Source organism: Pelmatolapia mariae, linkage group LG3_W (assembly GCF_036321145.2).
Source record: "Pelmatolapia mariae isolate MD_Pm_ZW linkage group LG3_W, Pm_UMD_F_2, whole genome shotgun sequence".
Lineage (NCBI taxonomy): Eukaryota > Metazoa > Chordata > Actinopteri > Cichliformes > Cichlidae > Pelmatolapia > Pelmatolapia mariae.
Genome location: NC_086229.1, coordinates 46,471,207 through 46,492,745, shown reverse-complemented (window position 1 = coordinate 46,492,745; position 21,539 = coordinate 46,471,207). Strand labels below are relative to the sequence as shown.

The following is a 21,539-nucleotide window of genomic DNA, read 5'->3' as shown; positions in this document are numbered from 1 at the left end:
GATGACCTTTATTAGTCCCACACGTGGGAAATTTGTTTTGTCACAGCAGGAAGTGGACAGTGCAAAAGTTATGAAGGACAATTAGAATAAAATAAAATAAGAATAAATACAGTACACAACTGTACAGAATAGAATAAAAATAGAATACTATATACAGTAGAATAAAATAGAATAAAATATACAATAGGATAAAAATAGAATACAAATGCTATATACAACTGAGTGAAAAATACAACGGTGCCAGAAAGATAAAATACTGGCATTAATAGGGATACACTCCTTTCCAGCTGGTGGCGATAATGCTCCAAGAAGAAGAAGACATGCCAGTCATCATAATTGTTATTGTCCATGGCATTTTTTATAAGCGGGTTAAAGCAATCACCTTTGTCCATCTGTATCAGAAAGTGCCACAGGACTAGGGCTGTCCCAAACACACTATCAGTTGTGGCCATCTTCCTGATGTATTTGTGGATGTTTGTTGTTTCATCCTGAATAGTGGTTCTGACACTCAGTAGGCTGCAGCCACCTTCAATTCACTTAGTGAAATGAAGGTGGTTTCACTTAATCGGAAGGTTGCCGGTTCAAGCCCTGGCTCGGACAGTCTCGGTCGCTGTGTCCTTGTGCAAGACACTTCACCTGCCGCCTACTAGTGTTGGCCAGAGGGGCCGATGGCGCGATATGGCAGCCTCGCTTCTGTCAGTCTGCCCCAGGGCAGCTGTGGCTACAACTGTAGCTTGCCTCCACCAGTGTGTGAATGTGAGAGTGAATGAATAGTGGAATTGTAAAAGCGTTTTGAGGGTTTCGAAAAGCGCTATTTAAAATGCAGTCCATTATTATTATTAGTGTAAAGTCTCAGAGTGCTGGACTTGGATTGAAACTTTCCATACATGTTAAAGAGCTTTCTTATCTTGATGCCAGTGGCTTCTTTCTCTTCTTTTAGCCTACTGATTATCCCAGCAGGGGTATAGGTATTAATTGCCTGGATCCTATTCTTCCCATTCAGCTAACACCACGCCAGCCTTCAAAAGTCTTCGCCTCACTGTGTGTGCAGATGCACTCACACCTGCCTGCTGCCATTCCTGAGCAACTCTGCACTGGTGGCACCAATATCCCGCAGCTGAATCATCTTTAGGAGACCGTTCTAAGCCTTGCTGGACTTTCTTGAGCGCCCTGAACCTTCTTGACAACAATTAAACCTGTTTCTTAAAAGTTCTTGATGATCCCATTAATGGTCGATTTAGCTGCAATTTTAGTAGCAACAACATCCTTGCCTGTGAAGCCCTTTTTATGCAACACAATGATGTTGCATTGCAGATAACCATGGTTAACAGGAAGAACAACGAACTCAAGCATAATCCTCACTATTATTCTAACTCAGTCAGCATAACATAATAATCTTCAGCCTTGTGCTCGTCAACATTCTATTGTTTGTATTGTTTGTTTATTGAAATGATCTCAGCATGTCTTTTTATGGCAGTGATAAATGCAGTGGAAATAGATTTTTTGGGATTAAGTTTATTTTTATGGAAAAGGACTTGCAAAGAACTTTGCAATTCATCTGATCACTCTTCTTAACATTCTGGAGTATTTGCAAATTACCGTTATTAAAAACTGAAGCAGCAAACTTTCTAAAACCCAATATTTGTTTCATTCTCAAAACCTTTGGCCATGACTGTAAATATTCCAGGACCCATGTGTGAGACATTGAGGCACAGTCAACGTCAATCCAGGTGATCCACAGATTGCTCAGTCAGCTTTTACAGTCTTGAGCGACTGCTCTACTTAGCAGTAGCTGATTCTTTTTTGTCTCTCTAGTGTTCTTCCAAATTATTTTCTGTGCCCAACATCTGCATTAAGCCAGATGCCCATTTATCTTAAATGCTTTGACGCTGAGGCAGATTATTGGCTTGTAGTTGGATGGGACTGCTCCCTTCTAGAGATCCTTGAAAATGAGGATTTTCCTTCCTTCGGCAGAAACTGCTTCTTTGTGCTACCTGATGCTCACGGTGTGCATTTAGCTTCTTAACCCAGCAGGTGTGAATCATGTCATGGCTGTCTAAGTCAGGGGTGTCGAACTCCAGGCCTCGAAGGCCGGTGTCCTGCAGGTTTTAGATATCACCCTGTTTCAACACACCTGAATCAAATGATTAGTTCATTACCAGGGTTGTGGAGAACTTTAAGACATGTTGAAGAGGTAATTTAGCCATTTAAATCAGCTGTGTTGGACCAAAGACACATCTAAAACATGCAGGACACTGGCCCCTAAGGCCTGGAGTTCGACACCTGTGGTCTTAGTCTTTATGCTTGAGAATCTTTATTCTTGGATGCCTGGATCCTGTTCAGGGAGGTTGGCTGTTAACACCACTGGCCACTAGAAGTGGGAATCACCAGACTCTGAGTATTGCGATACAATATATTGTGATTTGTCACATTTTTTTCTAATCATTTTATCTAATAAAAACAAAGTCAAACACTCGGTGTTTCTCTAATTTCTGTCAGTTTTATTGCTGACAAACTGAACTGTTTGTATCACAGTCTAGTCCAGCATAACTGAATGCAACCATCTGGGGACAACGGTACAATTATAGCTATTCTGAACCATTACATTTGCAAAAACTATGCAGCCCCTTCAGCAACAAAAGAATTTGAAAGTAAATTACTGTAAAATTAAAACAATATAGTTTTACATTAAATAAAAAACTTTTTAAATTGGAATAAAATAAAATATGTTGTCTTAAATTAAAATAAGTAAACTGTCCTGTTTGTTCCTGCCCTAAAAAAGTTAAACAAATTTGGATAGTGAAGCAATGTCAGGATTCTTGCTCAGAAAAAGGAGCTGATCAACATGCTCTGAGGTCAGAGTGTCCGTTTTGCTGTGACGATGTCTCCAGCAGTCGAGAAGACTCTTTCTTTTTGCCAGTGTAGCCAGGAAAGGATAGACTTGCTCATGGGATTTCCACCAGCTTAGTAGGTCTTCTGTGAGTGTCAGTGGCGTGACCTCCTGGTATCTTTTCACTTCCTCCTCAGTTATTGCAGATTCGGGGCGACCGTGGTCCAGGGGGTTGGGAAGCTCATCTGTAACCGGAAGGTTGCCAGTTTGATCCCCAGCTCTCTCTGTCCTGGTGGTTGTGTCCTTGGGCAAGACACGTTACCCTACCGCCTACTGGTGTTGGCCAGAGGGGCCGATATGGCAGCCTCACGTCTGTCAGTCTGCCCCAGGGCAGCTGTGGCTACAACTGTGGTTTGCCTGCACCAGTGTGTGAATGTGAGAGTGAATGAATAGTGGAATTGTAAAGCGCTCTAGATGCATAAACATAACCATAAGTCTGACCAAGGAAGTCTGTTAGCCCACAGGGCTTCCTCATCTTGGCTGGTATGAGAGGGGTTCTGGGATTGTTTTCAGTGTTGTCAGGTTCCTCATGATGTTTATGGGCTTCTGGCTCAGAGATCGTCTGCTGCCTCTTTTCTTCACATAGAAAATCCGCACACATACAGTGAGAGGGAGAAAATAAATATGTTACATCTTTAAGTATGCAGTAATATTTTGTTTTTCTTTAATAAATTATAATTAATATTTTTTTAATTGTTGAATAGAACCTTACAAATATGACAAAAATATTACTGATCTACTAAAGTTGTCAAATCAAATCACTTTTATTGTCACATCACATGTGGAGGTACACTGGTACAGTACATGCGTGTGAAATTCTTGTGTGTGAGATTCACAAGCAACAGAGGTGTGCAAAAATGCAATACCATAAGAACAAGCAAAATATAAGAATGGCTAAATCTGAGATTTATATGAATAAATATATGTATAATATAAGAGTATATGCACATTACTGAATGTGAATACTAAATATGTATACCTACATATTGTGTGTGTGTGTGTGTGTGTGTGTGTGTGTGTGTGTGTGTGTGTGTGTGTGTGTGTGTGTGTGTGTATACATATTTTACAAATTAAATAGAGTAAACAATAAAATAAAATATATAAAATATACAGAGGTTGGTAGTTGGACATGTGCAAACAAGTGGCATTAATGTACAGTGTGGAGTGCATAATGTTGAAGTTCCAGTAGTGAGGGTGAGGTGTCTATGAAGTGTTCAGCAGTCTGATGGCCTGGTGGAAAAAGCTGTCTCTCAGTCTGCTGGTACGGGACCGGATACTGCAGAACCTCCTTCCTGATAAAAGTAGTCTGAAGAGTGACCTGGGGTGACTGGAGTCCTTGATGATCCTCCCCGCTTTCCTCAGGCACCGCTTCCTGTAGATGTCCTGGAGGGAGGGAAGCTCACCTCCAATTATCCGTTCAGAGCACCGCACTACCCTCTGGAGAGCTTTGCGGTTGTAAGCGGTGCTGTTGCCATACCAGGTGGTGATGCATCCAGTGAGGATGCTCTCAATGAGACAGCGATAGAAGGTCCTGAGGATGCGGAGGTTCATGCCGAATCTTTTTAGTCTCCCGAGAAAGAAGAGGCACTGTTGTGCCTTCTTCACTGTTTTGTTTATGTGTCCTGACCACGTAAGATCCTCAGCCAGATGTACACCAAGGAACCAGAACTGCTCACTCTCTCCACAGCAGCACCGTTGATGGTGATAGGTGTCAGTGGCGTGTCCAGCAGTAGAGCCTACCAACCAGACTGGCCACCCCAGTTGCCACCTCGAAGCCCAAACAATAAAAGTCAATGAAATATCAAATGTACGATTATGTTCTCAGAGTGAAGGCCAGATAGCCGAGTGTACGTGAATGCAGCATCGGCTTCTGCACTATCACGTTAGCAAAGGTAGTAGAGCCAAGCATGAAAGACGACACCGCAGAAAACTATTTTTCGGTGAAAGAAAATGAGGAGAGAATAAATGTCCCGGTAAGTAATATTAAGTTTGTTGAGTTTAGTAAACTTTGGTGAAATTAGAATACCAAGGAAAAAATAACACTTAAAGAATTATTGCAGCCGTCAAATATTTCAGACAGTAGGCTACTGGGGGGAGCCAGCATATTAGTTATGAGTTATAAGATATAATCCAAGTCGTAGCATTGCTGTATGGAGCTGCAGATTTGGTGCAGGTTAATACTGGCAGTGTCACCATGCCAGATGACTGTATTTCATCATCAGCCAGTGTTGTTCTTTATACATCAATATTACCAAAGTTTACCATAAGGCAGCACTTACACTACACTGTGCGGTCTAGCTAATTTCTCTCATTACTTATCCTATCTGCCAGTTCCATCTTATGAATAGAGTGTAAATCACCCCATGAAATGGCTATGCCATGTTCAATGCAGGGATGTGCAGTTCTGGTTCTCAAGCCCCCTGTCCTCCCAGTTTCAGATGTTTCCATACTTCAATACAGCTGATTTAAAGAGTCATTTACAGACTTGTGCACACCTAGGTGTTTGGGGATTATTTGATTTGAATTGGCTATATTGGTATAGGTAACATCTAAAACGTGCAGGATAGGGGTCCATGAGGGCCAGGATTTGACATCCCTGACTTCTATTCAAGGTCATACATCAGGAAAGTTGCTGTTTGTGACACAAGTTTTTGCTTTATTACTTCAGGGCCAACCAGTAGAGATAAAAGAATAGGAAGAATGAAAAGATCTCAAAATATTAAGATTTTCTTCATTAAGAAGGCTAAAATACAACCAGAAGCAGAGAGCAATGTCAGGGAAAGGTGGACTGAGCAGCAGTCATCATTGTCATTGAGTTCTACAAATGAAGGTATGTGTAAGAATGAATAAGGAAAATGCAAGGAAGGGATGTTTATATTGTCAATTGTTTAACCGATTCATAGGGGACAAATCCTAGTATTTGGGAATAAATAATTAACTAAGCAAATATATGTGTTGTGGCACATAATTGGAAAGTAAAACAAAATCCTGCTTTAAATAACATGTTTTTTTTATTTAATGATCCACCTATTCTAAATCACTGATAATATTTAATGAAGCATAGAGTAGGTACTTGAGTAAATGTTCACTTTCAAAACATAAATATTTTGCAACTGCTCCTGTTTACAAATGTTTTTGTACTTCTTGTCTTCCTAACATGTAACAGACTCTTATTAAAAGTTCAAGAGGTTTATTTTTGCACAATTTATACTGAATACATTATCAAAACAAGGTATAGAAAGTATTTACTTGCTTTCAGGTTTCATTCCAATGTTAGTCTTTTCATTTGTTTCCCCACTTTCCTGTTTCAAAATCAAACACCAGTTTGTGAGAAGATTATCTACTTTTTTTAATAGGCAGATAAAGTTTTGCATTGGCATTGGCTAATTTGCCAATTGTATGTTAAAAATGTTTGTATTTTAATATTCAAAAATGTTTTTGTCCAAAACATATGTGCACTATATGTCAGTAAAAACACTATGCAAATATTGCTGTCCTTGAATGCTGAATAAACACTGACAAGGCACTGACTGTATCTCTTGCACTTTATCAACACAGTATCTAAAAACTTTCCACCATAGTGGTTAAAATCTCATTCTAATGAGAGTTAAAAGCGCATTCGGTTATCAGGTCTATAGGGTTATTGAATTATGGTTAACGGTTGGTAGAATTTTTTTAAAATTATCTGCCAATTACATCTGCCACCCTTCTCCAAATCTGTGCCCCTACCTGGCCCCCCCAACAAAAATTTTCTAGACACGCCACTGATGGGTGTGTGTACTTCTCTGCACCTCCAGAAGTCCACTATCAACTCCTTTGTCTTTGCGATGTTGAGGGTGAGATGGTTGTCTTGACACCAGTGGGTCAGGGCGCTGACCTCCTCCCTGTAAGTCGTCTCATCACCTTTGGTGATAAGACCCACCACTGTAGTGTTGTCCGCAAACTTCACAATGATGTTAAGATAAGATAAGATAAGATAAGATAAGATAAGATACCTTTATTAGTCCACAGCACTGGAGTTGCTAGTGGCCGTGCAGTCATAGGTGTAGAGTGAGTACAGGAGAGGGCTCAGTACACACCCCTGTGGAGCACCAGTGTTCATTGTGATGGGGGATGAGGTGATGCTGCCCAGTCTGACCACTTGGCGTCTGTCAGACAGGAAGTCAAGGATCCAGCTGCAGAGGGAGCTGCTCAGTCCTAGATCCTGCAGTTTCCTGTCCAGCTTCGAGGGACTAATCTACAATCTACAAACAGCATTCTCACATACGTGTCTCTCTTCTCCAGGTGTGAGAGGGCAGTATGGAGTGTCAGGGCTATGGCGTCATCAGTGGACCTGTTGTGGCGGTATGCGAATTGTAGAGGGTCCAGTGAGTCGGGTAGTGCAGAGCAAAGGAAGTCCCTGACCAGCTTCTCGAAGCATTTGCTCATGGTGGGGGTCAGGGCTACATGTCGCCAGTTGTTCAATGAGGAGATGGTGGAGGATTTGGGTACAGGGACAATGGTGGGACTACAGACAGAGAGAGGGAAAAGTTGAAGATGTGTGTAAACACTCCAGCCAGCTGAGCCGCGCATGACTTGAGGATGCGGCCGGGAATCCCGTCCGGACCAGTAGCTTTGCGTGCATTCACCTTCCTGAAGCACTTCCGCACATCCTCCTTAGAAACAGTGTTCGCACTGACGTCATCCGCGGTGCGCACACTGTCCGGTCTCATGGTGTTTGTGTCACGGTTCTGGGTCCGTTGGACCCAGTATTTTGAGTTGTTATGTTTTAGTGTGTTTTTGCATTTTGGATTCTTTTCTTATGATTATGAATCTATGTTTTGCTTATTCTTTAGGGATTAGTTCGTAGGGTTTGTGTGCCTGTGTGTTTCAGTTGTCAGCATCGTTGTTCAGTTCATGTTCTTGTGTATCACCAGCAATAAAGCTAAGGTTTTCAGTTTAACTCAGTCTCAGAGTCCTGCGTTTGGATCCTCACCTCCGCCTGCCCGCACACAGAGCCCTGACAGTTTGCTGTGTCGAATCTAGTGTAGAATACGTTTAGATCCTCACACAGAGAGGCCGTGGTCTGCGGTATGCTGGTTTTCCCTCTAAAGTCTGTGATTGTGTTTAGTCCCTGCCACAAGCAAGTTATTTAAATTCTAACACCAGAATGTTTGCTTACCTGAAGGGTTATAGCCTCAGTAACTACTGGAATAGGTTTTGTGTCTCTCCTCTGGGCACAGGAATGGCAGGGTTTAAAAGCTTGGATCGGGGTCTGATGCTGTATGCTGATAATATTCAATATTTAGTATTTACTGTTATAATCACATAGATTATCGTGATGTTGTTTATTATATTGCTCTCTTTTTTGCTTCTTTTTTTTTTTTTTTCTTTCTTAACAGGTGATCCAGGTGATTCATATATGTATTTTTTGTCTGTTTGTTTTGGTTGGTTTTTATTTTTTGCCCTTTATCACCGTTCCTCTTCCCTGCTGTTTTTCTTTCCCTACCTCTCTTTCTTTCTCCTTCTTTCCCCCAGTCATGCCTGTCCTGTGTGTAGCAAGTGAAAATAAAATAAACAATAAAAACAAAGGTGAATCAAATAGACCAATACAGCAAGGCCGGGATGGTCCATTTGGTAAAGTTAAGAATTAAAAAAAAATCAAAATGAAAAGAAACCTCCAATTTCAGATATTTGAGGTTATGCTGAAAATAATGATACCAAACAAGGCAAGATAAACTGTTTTTAAAGGTGAAATATAGAGGTAAAATCAAAAGTAGTCAAACAGTCATTTATACTCTGGACCCCAGAGGGGTAAAGCATGTTAGCTACCACTCACCGCTTGTTTGCAGGCTTTATTAAATGGAAAACTTCCACAATACATCCAAATGTAAGATATTTGTTTAATAGATTATCAGGTTCAAAATACATAAAAGCATTTAATCCGTATGCATAAACTATTCAGTCTGACAACTGCAAGGTTTAAGAAATCAATAGGGAATATTTATAGATACACAATTGGGGAAAAAAAACTGACTAAGCTTATGTATGGAGAGCACATAAGTGCAAAGGCAGGAAAATAAAACTGAGAGGAAGAAATACAATATTATGTAACTTTTAGGTGTCACTCGGTCATCTTCACTGGCGTGATGATCAGTGGTAAGTCGTTCCTTCCTGACTTGTTGGTGCAGGGGCTGAAGAAAGGGTAGAGGGTCTCATTGAAAATGTCATTAAAAGTATAGATGTGCATCTTAGCATCAACATTGTAGAAAGACACCTGCAAAGAAGAGAAACACACCTAAAGTAAAATTACATAAACAAGACAATAGTGAAAATATGTATATTTATAATATTTAACTATATGTAGCTAAATAAGTTGAAATTAAAGGGGGACTCAATTTGCACATTCTTTATGAGACAGGTAAATTCCAATGATGTACACCTGCGCACCTGTCCATTTTCAAAGTCCACAAATATCCCGATCTTATGAAGTACAAGGTTCACTGGGACATCTGTGTAGGGTTGAGATCGAAAGCCAAACTTATTCCTGTGGGGAGAAATGACAAAGGGAAAGGAAATTAAAGATGAAAAAGTTCTTCTAACATCAGTAGGTCTGATTTCATTTTAATCTGCATTATTGCAAAAGCATGGCATTTTCATGCATTTTTAAGGAACTTAAAAAAGTAAGACATCTATCAGGTAAAAGGGAAAAATTAAACAACTGAAAACATTCTTTGTGGGGGATTGCTAAAAAGACCAGCTTTTAAACCCAACATTTACATGTCATTGTTTTATTTTTACATTCAGCAAATGTTGGGAAACATTAGCATCAATCTGGAGTGTTTCTGTCCTTTTCATTAATACAAGTACAATGTTATGTCTCACAGTTCTGTTTGGTCTTCATCCTCTGCTAATTGAATTTTCTGTCTCATTATTGGCTAAATGTGAATGTATGCAAAGACGACACAAGAGTTCCCGTAACTCTTCTGGGAGCTAGAAAATGTCTTCTTGAGTGAGTCCTCTATGAAGAGGAGTCTTTCCTTATTGTCAGCGGTCGCGGCTGCTACAGAGTGCTGGCAGCCTCATTTCCCTCGGCCTTAAAACTGCAAGGCGGCCATGCTGCAACGCCAAAACACTGATGGTAAAATCACAGTGATCCCACCCACCATCAATGCGTCGGTTGCCCCCGGGAAAATCGTGGGGGTCACGGGAGATCCCGTCGGAACTATCGTCTGGATGCCAAAGCTCCTAATAGCCAGGAGAATGTGATCCATTTCTTCTGTGAGTGAGCGGTAATCCTGCAAGGCCAGAGACAGGGAGTTGGCGAGGCCAGCTTGCACTGGAGCCAGCAACTGTTGGAGGAATACGTAAGTGAAGATGAATCCGTCATCATCCGTTCCTAGCAAGGATAGCATACTTTCCATGAGCTTGAGAGTGGTACCATCATCCAGGCCAGAGAGAGAGAGAGGAGTTTCTCAGCCCACTCTTCATCGGAGAGGGAGTAGCGCTGCAGCAGCAGCTCCTTGAGAGTGGTGTCATTCCCTTGGGTGGGGGGGATCCCGGAGGAAGGTCATCACACGACCCTCAGCAGTTCCAGTAAGGCCACCACATGATGGTATTTCGTGTTGTTGGCTGAAATGCCCACAAAAAGCAAACTCAGCTTCAACGTGCACAAACCATGAAGGAGGGGGTGAAGCCAAAAATCCGCCAGCTTAAAAGCCACAGCAAAAGTTGAAACATACAGCTCAGCTATCACTTCCAAAATAAATGAAGACAGAAAACTAAACAGCCGTGGTGTTTGTAGGGTTACTGAAGTAGGGTTAGCTGGTATATAAAGATGAGCTAACATGGTGGCTAGCTACACCGCTATCGTTAGCATATATAAACACAGTGAAGCTGGATGACGAACGCTAACTTTTTTCCACTTGATAAAAGTTAACGTGAGGGTTCCTGAAGGTTAGGGACAAATGCAATCGCAAACTTCAGTCAGGAGAACAACTGAGATAATCCATCTACAATACGAGGTTAGTCATTAATATACTACTGCATGGGCTGGTGTAGCCCAGTGGAATTGAGGTTCTTCTTTTTCCTGTTCTGTCTAATCTATTTTTATAATTCTATATTTTATAATTCACTATAGTTTATTTGCTCTTCTTTGCCAAACCTATTCTCTATTGTCTCAAATCTATGTCTATCAAGTTTATTTTGCCATCTTTTCACCTTATTGGCTTAAACCATACATTCTTGCATGTGATTGGTTAGGAGAAGTAGGTCCTGCCTCCTCATGCTTACTGAAGGACATTCCGAGTGCAGTGTAGATGAGGCTACAGCAAAAGGCTAAAACAAACAATCCCTGATTAATGAGGAAAAATACTTTCTGTAGTGGAAAAAAAAAAAAATAAATAACAGGCTGTAACCTGTTCAGGAGGAGCAGAACCGAATCACCTAGAAGACCGGAGGTTGTTTCTACAGGAATTATAGTACTTATAGTACTTCCGACCGTCTTGATGAGTGTTGTGAAAGTTAGCATTGCTAGCTGATGTAGCGAGCATGGTGCCCTCTTCCCAAGTTTATCGGTGTGTGGGTAGGCACTGATGAAGTTTTCAAAACAGTGTTTGGAGGATTCAGTCGTTCTTATTAATATTATAAAAATTTGTTTTATGTCCAAGTTAACCATGTGATAGTCCTGCCTAAGCCAATGCTCTTTATTCCAATTTTATTCCTCTTTATTTGCATGCAAATGTTACTGCTGCTGCAGGCAATGTGTAAAATGTGATTGAAGTCCCGTAGCTGGATAAGGAGTATTACACAAATGTTCTCCCCTGGCACTCTGGCTTCTTCCCACAGTCCAAAGACATGCAGTTAGTAGGGTTAGGTTAATTGATCAATTTCAATTGCCCATAGACGTGAATAGGGGAGTGAATGTGGGTGTCTGTCTCTGTGTGTTAGCCCTGCGACAAACTGGTGACCTGTCCAGGGTGTACCCCGCCTCTCGCCCTATGACAGCTGGGATAGGCTCCAGCGCCTATCCCATATGAAAATATGGTTTTGTACGTGGAAAATTAGTTTAGAAATAAATGCTGATTAAAACTATATTGTAAGGTGAGTACAAGTCAGAAAAACTTGATAACTTTCTAGTTAAAGTTAATGAGACTCCATAAACAATAATTAAGACTTAATCAGTTCTTTCATTTCCAAAAAGAAAAGTCCTCTGTTATGTGTTTTTCAGTGCAAACTTATACTATTTTATTAGTTCAATGGTTTATTTTCATTTTGTATAAGGATTGAAATGATGCAATGTCCATATGGTTAACATACTTAAATACACAAAATTGTGTGTGAGCTGAATTCCAAAGCTGTATGTAATAAAGGTTTTTATTGTCATGCAGGCTGGGTTTTTTTTCCCCCTTCCATCCCATTTGTGGTTATTCATAGACTTTTGATGTTAGAACTCTCCTCTGAGAGGAGATGTCGAGCCATCCCAGACCCTAGAATTTGTCAGCCGCAATGATCGTCCTTAGTTCATTTGAAGATTCGCCGTTTGGTAGGACACCCCCAGACCACATAACAGTGCTGACAGTAGAAAAAGACCTGAGGGTGCACCCACTAAATCTTCTTTTCTGATTTTTTTCTCATCTTCTTCTCCAAGAAAAAGCGAGCTTGACTTGACTTATTCTTCTGACTCTTGAAGCAGGATTCATCAGGTCATCATTTAAAGATTGGATATACCACCTGCTGTGAATGTTTTAATGGAGTACAGTTATTATTGTCACATGTCACAGCCAGTTTATTACCGTTAAAATAAATAAAATTCATATAAGAAATAAAATTGCCTTGTGTAAACTGTATATGGTGTTAAATAGGTCTATACTACAGTACTTTAATGTCAGTCATAAGGGTGGTACTTTAAGAGACATATTTTTTGAGGTGGTACTCATTGTGAAAAGTTTGAGAACCACTGCGCTGGACAATATGTTGCGGTCATAATTAAATGGAAGTGACTAAGTGACGATTTGTCCACAAATACTGTTTAGCTTCTCTCAGACCTATATTGAAACTAAAAATATATATACAGACTGCAAATGGAGACCATTCACCTTCAAAGTGGAAGTTGTACCATATGAAACATGTTGACTGTAGCTCTGAGGTACAACTTTTACTTTGAAGGTGAACCTTCTCCCTTTCCAGTTTGTGTCACACCATAATGTTGTATTACCACAAGTAGTTACCACATACTTGCAGAAACACATGAAAATCTGCAAGCAATTGTGGCAATCTGCTAGCAACCAAAGTGACAACAAGCAGCATGCTTCTGGGAACCACCGCCAATCAGTTGGGAAATAAGCATTTTTCCTTCAGCTACAACGGCCAATAATTTGGAGAACTCTTCAACAATGTGTTTAACTCACTTGTCTCTTAAACTGAGGAACCAGAATCCATTGTCTGGGGTGTATTCAATCTTCCCCTTCCTGCTGACGGAATACTTGACCACACCCAGGTCCCAGTCAGTCTTCCCGGTCACGTCCACCTTTTCAAACCAAACAAACCACATTTCTTCACTCAAATAATGAAACGCATGTAAGTCTGAAGAAGCCAAGATGTTTGGCCAACATTTGTTTATTTATCACACAATTGTATCTTGTAATGAAAGCAGTATGGAATCAAGTTTAAACAATGATAAAGAACTGAATTATAATGTATGAGCAATGATTTTCAAGACTTTTGACTCTTAGAAAGGGCAAACCCTCATACCTCCCAATAATGTTTTCCAGAAGAGATTGGCTCCCTCCCTATAACACAGACAACTTTTTCAAACCTCTCTGGGTTGTCTGGCACCAGTTGGTGTCGATCGCCACACCTCACCTGCAGAAATATACAATTTATAATTACAGCTCATTTCATGGAGATTTTACATCTTCTTCTTCTACTGTTCTCTCTTTATGTTAAAAGAGAGGCTCCGAGACAAGAGGACACAGGAAGTCATTTCAGCATGATTGTAATGGTCTAGTAACTGAACAGGAGCCTCACACTCTTCAGGTCTGATGACAGCACCAGTCTTGGATGGGCAGTACTGGAGTCCAGAGTTACATCCACTGTGTTGAAAGAAGATTTAAAGAACTTCATTTTCTGTTGGTAATTCTGCTTTCATTAATTTTAGCTTGGATGAATGTCACTTACGTGCATATTCTTGTATCCCCATTATCCCTGCATACAAACAAAATTATTACAGTGCTGCTGTTAAAACTCACCAGATACATTTGGATCTTAATTATCAACAAGGTTAAATTGGATGAAGTTGTATACAGTGTAAACGTTAAAAGAGCACTTGTTAAGGTGGAGAGGACATGGGCACTCACTGGGCTGTGATCGAGAAGGACTGGGATCCAGTGTTTGTGCAGGAAAACCTGAACAGAAACAAGACAACAGGTGTAAGGAGCTAACATGAACCTACCTTACTGTTTGGTCTGGTAATCCAGCAGAAATAGAAGTAACAGCTAACCTACACCACCAGGGGGGAGTATTTCATTGCTTAATGATTGTATCTGTAGTACTGTCTGGCTTAAACACTTAAAAATACTTAAAAAAAATTCCTCTAGTGGCAACTTATAGCCTGCTCCAGAAAGACAGTCATTGATAGTTTAATGGTTTCTCCCATCATAAGAACTTTATGGTGTGTGAATATATTTTATAATTCATCCATCTGAAAGCTTATAAGGCTTAAAGTTGAGGGCATACTCTTGAGGGGGCTGCTAGGCCTCAACTTCTGTGTTGATGAGGAATTATTGGACAAATAACAGGCTTATTGTGTTTATTGAGTAGACATGCAAAGCACAGTGCATGGGCACCCATTGGGGCATGCTCGTGCCACAATGTAATGTGCATTTGTGCAATGAAGAGAAAGGGAATCACAGGAAGTAGTGGCATATAGTACACAAGAAGACCACGAATAGCCGATAAAAAACAATTGCATAGTACATACAAATTAGTGAAAAAGCTCAATACAGATTTTGGAGCCAATTGCTGAATCTCCACGCTGCTTTCTACCTGAAAGATCTCTTAAAGTAGAGTTTTTTTTCACTTGCGTGTTTTTAATAAGATTATCTGACTGATTATCTTCTAGCTGGTGCCTTTTGGGTCATCACAGCGGATCATCTGCCGCCACCTCACCCTATCCCTAGCATTCTCTTCTATTATACTCACACTAACCGACTTCACTACATCCATGAATCTTCTCTTAGGGGATATTCTTCCTCCTCCCTATGAGCTTCATCTTCAATATCCTTTATTCAGTATACCCACCATCCACCCACCTCCTCTTCAAATGTGCAAACCATCTCAGCCTTGCCTCTCTAGGCTTGTCTAGATCAGCGGTCCCCAACCCCCGGGCCTCGGACCGGTACCGGTCCGTGAGTCGTTTGGTACCGGGCCGCGAAAGTTGAGGCTCAGGTGTTGAAATGTATGGTTTTCAGGGTTTTTATCGGTTTTCAGCATTATTTTGTTATCGTTTTTATCGTTAACTCGGTTTTCCTGGGTCTTTTCACGTGTGTTATGAATAAATCTTCATTTTTTCGGTACTGGTACTAGTTTTATTTTGTTCTATTTATCCGCAACACCTTAAAGACCGGTCCGTGAAAATATTGTCGGGCATAAACCGGTCCATGGCGCAAAAAAGGTTGGGGACCGCTGGTCTAGATCCTAGATTGTAGATTGTACTTAATCTACTCATTTTTAATTCTGTTCATGCTCAATAAAAATCTTAACATCTTCAGTTACCCCTGACACTTGTCTTCACCCACTCCACCCTACCTGCACTCTCTTCCACACCTCTCTTGTCCAATGTCTGTTGAATATACCCCGATGTGTTGTATGGGTCATAAAAAGTTTGTATCTGCATTTTGGTGATCAGAATTATAGTATTCTATTGTTTTACTACTTAGCATTAATTAACATATGGGTAACTGGTACAGTTTATGGATGCAGCTTATTACCCAGACCAGCATTAGCTGAGTATTTAGCATTTCACTTGCAGTTCAAGAAAAACACAAAAGCATCAGCCAAGAAATTTATTTAAAGTTTCTTTTTTATCTAACAGCCAGACTCGGTTATCTATCGCCTAAATCTGTTTTGAGAGTTGTTGGGTTTTTTTGCTCCGTATGTTGAGTCCGAACTAATTAAAAATTCCCTGTTCTCGCAGATTTTGTGTCTTCTTTGTATATTATATGTGTAAACCAGCTGAATGCTTTTCATTACACTGACCTTTTTCTGTGATATTCTTCAGCTCTTTGGCAAACTTCTCCACCTGAGCTAATATAGACATGTAAATGGACTCTGTCCCCAGGTCAGAATTCACCGACACTTTGTACCAGTCTTTGGTAGGTGGAGGGCTGGACAGAATTGGGAACGTCTAGGGAGCAGGTGGAAAGAAATGTTAGAAATGTTTTCTTGTCAGTATTTACCAAAATGCCAACTCTTCCTACAGGATCAGGAGTTGAGCATCAAAGCTTATCAGACATTAAGTCACCGTCATGTTGCCAAGCAACCACCTAATAATAGACTAAAATGTTCCTTACACAACAAACGGGCACTTATGTGCTCTTATAAAAGCTTACAAAAGCTTTGTGTCACTCATTTGATGTCAGTGACATATAATTTGGCAAATATTGAATATAATCATTTTTGATATCTCCAAACTGTGAAGTGTACATTACATCTCTTTTCACCCTAACTTATCAAGTCAAGTTTACTTTATTTAGAAACTATATGAGTAGTTTAATGTTTGCTTCAGTAAAAGTATAAATATACTTAAGGTAATAGGATTTCAATCCACGTGAATTTGACCTTAAGCAGATTGTTGTCACATGCATGTTATGTATATGTATAGGTAAACCAAAAGCCATACAAGTATACACCCATATAGTATATCTTTTACTATATTCTAGATAAACAAATCATGCATATCAATTTTACATTATATACTTAATGGGTCTGCCCAGTGTCTGACCAATGAGTGCAGTAGTATGCCTTAATGATACATGCAAATGCATTTTGATGTATAAGAACATCTAGTCAGTTCTGTGGTTATCTTCTATTTATTTGTATAAATAACATTTGCCACCTCTACTTTTTTACTTTCCTCAGTCTGATTCAGTATGTCAGTTTGCCAGCAGCACAGAACAAATAGTATTGGAGCATGGGCATGTACTAGCATCTTCACATTCATCCTTAAATTCTCACTTTCACACAGTATAAATGATCATCTGATTGGGCAAGCTTGGAAAGCTCGCTTTGTCTCTTCTTTAGTTCTTCGATCTCCTGTTCCAGCTGCCTTGTCATGGATTCAGCATGGCGCTGTGCCGCCTTCCGGCTGATCTCCATCGCCTCCACCAGCTCTGCCTGGGAACGTTCAATGAAACAAACCAAACTCGAGAATAGAGAAACGCTGCCCGCCGTCTCTCGGTCCACTGCCAGCTGGAAAGTTAGACAGAGTGATATGAGATACATAATTGTTTAATTTGTTTTGTTTTAAAATATATATTAATTCCCACATGACATGGAAACATGCAGCATCTGTGAATTGCAGCTCAGATTTCAAATGTAAGGAAATTTTGCTATTTTGCTACAATTTTGCTATTTTGCTACAATTTTGCTACAACTAAAAATTTAAGAACAGATGCAAAAAGTCTAGAAATCCTAAAATGCAAGGTAAAAAGTTAGAAACATAAAATCTTTACCAAAGTTTTAATAATGTAATTAAAAACTGAGAGTGTTTCACAAATGATTTTGTTGTTTAGAAAAACATAATGTTGGAAAAATATATATATATTTAACTTAAAACGTAATATGTGGATTTGGTAATCAGATATAAATTGTAGATCAGGGAAATACACCTGCACTTTTATGTAAAATTGGCTATAGATCTTGTTTAATAAGCTCCCAACATGTAGAAATACATAATTTAAGTTTGAAAAATTCAATCCAATTTTATTTATACAACAACAGTCGCCTCAAGGTGCATTATATTGTAAGGTATACCCTACAATATTACACAGAAAAACCCTAATAATTATATGACCCCCTATGAGCAAGCACTTTGGCAACAGTGGGAAGGAAAAACTCCCTTTTAACAGGAAGAAACCTCTGGCAGAACCAGGCTCAGGGAGGGGCAGCCATCAGGTGCGAACAGAAAAAGGGAAATTGAATTAGAAATTGTTTAACACAGCGGTCCCCAATCCCCAGGCCACAACTAGTACTGGTCCATGAGTTGTTTGGTACCGGGCCGCGGGAGTTGAGGCTCGGGTGTGAAATTTATGGTTTTCAGGGTTTTTATCATTAACTCGGTTTCCCTGGGTGTTTTCCCATGTTGTAGTTGTGTGTCTTATTTTGAAAGAAATGTTTACGCATTACCATAGTGACCAGAGAGCATTAAGGGGCAGAAAGGAGGATGTTACTCTCAGTGTTGTTGGCGCATTTCAGGAGGACACTGCTAATAAAGTTATACAAATACACACTGAATTTGCTAAATAGCACAGTTTTTGTCTTGGTCGTATAATTTTACTTTTTTGCATTTATCCTTGACACCTTAAAGGCCGGTCCGTGAAAATATTGTGTGACGTTAAACCAGTGCAAAAAAGGTTGGGGACTGCTGGTTTAACAAAAACCTTGAAGTGATATGAGGATTTACAGGTTTTACCATGCACCTGTGGTCTTACACAAGAGTGTGTTTGTGTTTTACCTCCAGCTCTGTCACTGACATATTTATCTCTTCAATCTTGTTGATTCTCTCGATAATCATGTCCTGGATTGTCCGCTCTGACACAGTCAGCAGTGTCTAAATACACAAACATTCATGTTACACAGTACTGACTTCACTTGACCTTCAGCCTTTTGGTGTTCTGAAACAGACGTGGGGAACAAGGGTGGATCTGGTTGTGATACTGTATGTCAGACATTAGTCAGTGAGCATATCTTACAAAATATCTCCTTCTGGAAACAAATAATCACTACATAACTTCATATTTTATGCAGTATGACCTGAAACCAACTGTTTAAAAATGATATATTGAATAGAAACAGTGTAGAGCAGGGGTAGGCAACTCCAGGCCTCGAGGGCCGGTGTCCTGCAGGTTTTAGATCTCACCCTGGTTCAACATACCTGAATCAAATGATTAGTTCATTACCAGGCCTCTAGAGAACTTCAAGACATGTTGAGGAGGTAATTTAACCAATTAAATTAGATGTGTTGGATCAAGGACAGATCTAAAACCTGCAGGACACTGGCACTTGAGGCCTGGAGTTGCCCACCCCTGCTGTCGAGGAACATAGATTCTATGTATTTGACTCATTTTCTGTTATCAAACTGCTCCACTGTCTAAGAATTTAGGCTCAGATGTTAAATCATTTTTAACAGATTTTTTTTTTTTAATGGTCTAGTTCGCTCAAGCCAGAACTTCATACTATCACATGTCAGTTATCACCTGCTTTTTAGCTATTCTTTGTTACTCCTTTAAAAAACATTGTTCTCTTTTTTTTTAACATGGAAACTTCCCTAACCTAATCCATCTGTCCTTTGTCTCTATCTTTTTCTGTTTTAATTTTCAAACCTTGGTTTCCATCCATTCGGTTTCAACGGTCACCGTGTCATGGTCTGGATGATCCTCCATCTCGCATTCAGGACAAATGCACACCTGGTCACTCCTACAGAAAATCTGAAGCCCATTGCATATGATTTTTATTTGGTCTTCTTTAAGGACTTCATTCAACAGGTGCAGAAGGTGAATGTTTTACCAATATTGGCCTGTTGTGGATCTCACAAAGAGGGACATTCTGGCTCATCTCAGTCCCACTCAGCGTGTACCTCCTCCTCCGGGTATGTGGTCGGTGGGAAACCGGAGGACCTGCCACATAGGTTTCATTCAATGCATCACTGAAACTGTGGTTTGGCACTGAGGATGCTTGTGAGTTCTTTACTGGAGCAAAGGACGTTGAGATTGAGTCACTTTCCAAGCCTGAAGATGCAAAAAATATCAGGGATTTTCAGGTTAGCCAGTCGCTTTAGTGAAAAGTCAAATATCTATTTGCGTACACAATGTTGACATTTTGTGTAGCCATTCATGGACCCCAGATCTTTGTTCAAGTACAGTTGTGGTCAGAAGTTTACATAGACTCATCATGAACATGAATCACATGTTAACATTCTGCTAATGATGATTTCTTTGAACTGCTTTTTTTCTGGGTGGAATAATTATTCAGCATTCATCTTTCCTAATCCACAAAAGGTGAAAGTACACATTCAATTTAATTAAATTTAATTCAATTCAATTCAGATTTATTCATACAGAACCAATTCGGAACAACAGTCGCCTCAAGGCGCTTTATATTGTAAGGTAGACCCTACAATAATACATACAGAGAAAAACCCAACAATCATATGACCCCCTATGAGCAAGCACTTTGGCAACAGTGGGAAGGAAAAACTCCCTTGTAACAGGAAGAAACCTCTGTCAGAACCAAAATAGGTTTGTGCCTAGATAAACCTAACAGGGCACTTCTCTAGGCTCATAGTCTTGTAGACGTTTGCTGTTGTGCAACATAATTATGACAGGACAGCCATTTACCAACTACTCTGAATTGCCTATTCTGAAATCTGAGAACTCCTCCAGATTGTACTTGAGCTTTGAAAAGTACTCTATAAATTATTACAGATGGAAACACAGAGGTTTTCTTACTCCGAGAAAAGGTCTGGTGAGTCTTTCGCACAGGGTGACGCAGCTTTTTCTTCAGTTCATCAAATAAATGGCTTGACGGGCTTCCATGCCCTCCACTTCCCTTTCTTCCACTCTTATTCTTTACTACTCCATTTTTCATGGATTTATACTGGTCAGTGATCTCTCGCAGTGTTCTGTTAATCTGGAGGTCCGGTCGCTTTTCAAAGCTCTTTTTACACAGAGGACACTTGAAAACCTGGAAGGAAAGATGGAAATAAGATATAAGTAAAGATGGAAACAATAGAAACAGAAAGGACATCAGAGATGCAGGAATGACGAAAATATGTTAAATAACTTCTCTGAACGTCAACAGAAAGTAAGGGAATGAAAAAGCTGAAAATGAAGGAAATTTAAAAAAAAAAAAAAAAAGACCTTAGCTCCATTCCAGTATTTGGTGATGCATTGCATGCAGAAGCTATGTCCACATGGTGTGGATGCAGGATTGGTGAATACATCAAGGCATATGGAGCACTGGAACTGTTCTTCACATAAAAAACTGTCATATAGAGACATCTTTCTGGAAGCAAAAGAGAGACGCAAACAATCTTTAGGAGAGTTTCAACATATGGATGATAACATTTGTGATTTTAAGCAACATAAACCACATAACTAATTTGGTTTATGTTGGTTTGGTTTATTTCAGTGACTAAGCAGTCACTGGAGAAGGTTACAGCTTCTCCAGTGTGATGATTTGGCAAATTTACTGCTGTATGCTCTCAATCGTATTGGTGGCATACATAATAAAGGATGGGATAATGGTGCACCTTACATGGTATTTCATCTGGCTGTTCAAACAAGTAAACTTGATGCACTTCGTCAAAGGTTTCATTTGTCTTTTACACAAAAGGTGTCCTTTGGCATTTGTACTCTGACAAACCATGTCAAGGCATGTCAGAGGAACAGAT

At 39.9% G+C, this 21,539-nt stretch overlaps 1 protein-coding gene across 1 annotated transcript; it reads right to left on the bottom strand.

Annotated features, from left to right (window-relative positions):
* Positions 1 to 8,993: 8,993 nt before the first annotated feature.
* On the bottom strand, positions 8,994 to 21,147 carry LOC134623144 (E3 ubiquitin-protein ligase TRIM39-like). The gene is made up of 14 exons (XM_063468352.1): positions 21,007 to 21,147; positions 20,596 to 20,830; positions 19,655 to 19,875; positions 19,471 to 19,575; positions 18,603 to 18,698; positions 17,105 to 17,338; positions 16,127 to 16,274; positions 14,227 to 14,274; positions 14,048 to 14,074; positions 13,898 to 13,962; positions 13,622 to 13,732; positions 13,279 to 13,397; positions 9,320 to 9,416; positions 8,994 to 9,146 (listed from the first exon to the last, which is right to left on the bottom strand). Exons 1-14 carry the CDS (start codon positions 21,145 to 21,147, stop codon positions 8,994 to 8,996), a joined length of 1,800 nt encoding a protein of 599 aa, XP_063324422.1.
* Between the last annotated feature and the right edge of the window lie 392 nt (positions 21,148 to 21,539).

Bases quoted from the DNA above. Each gene is read 5' to 3' on its own strand.
- LOC134623144 (XM_063468352.1), bottom strand. From the start codon at position 21,147: ATGTCTCTATATGACAGTTTTTTATGTGAAGAACAGTTCCAGTGCTCC. The intron at 14,275-16,126 runs GTCAGTGTAATG...GTTTCTGTTCAG, and splicing joins GAAGAATATCACAGAAAAAG to GTTTTCCTGCACAAACACTG. The intron at 14,075-14,226 runs GTGAGTGCCCAT...GTTTGTATGCAG, and splicing joins TCCTTCTCGATCACAGCCCA to GGATAATGGGGATACAAGAA.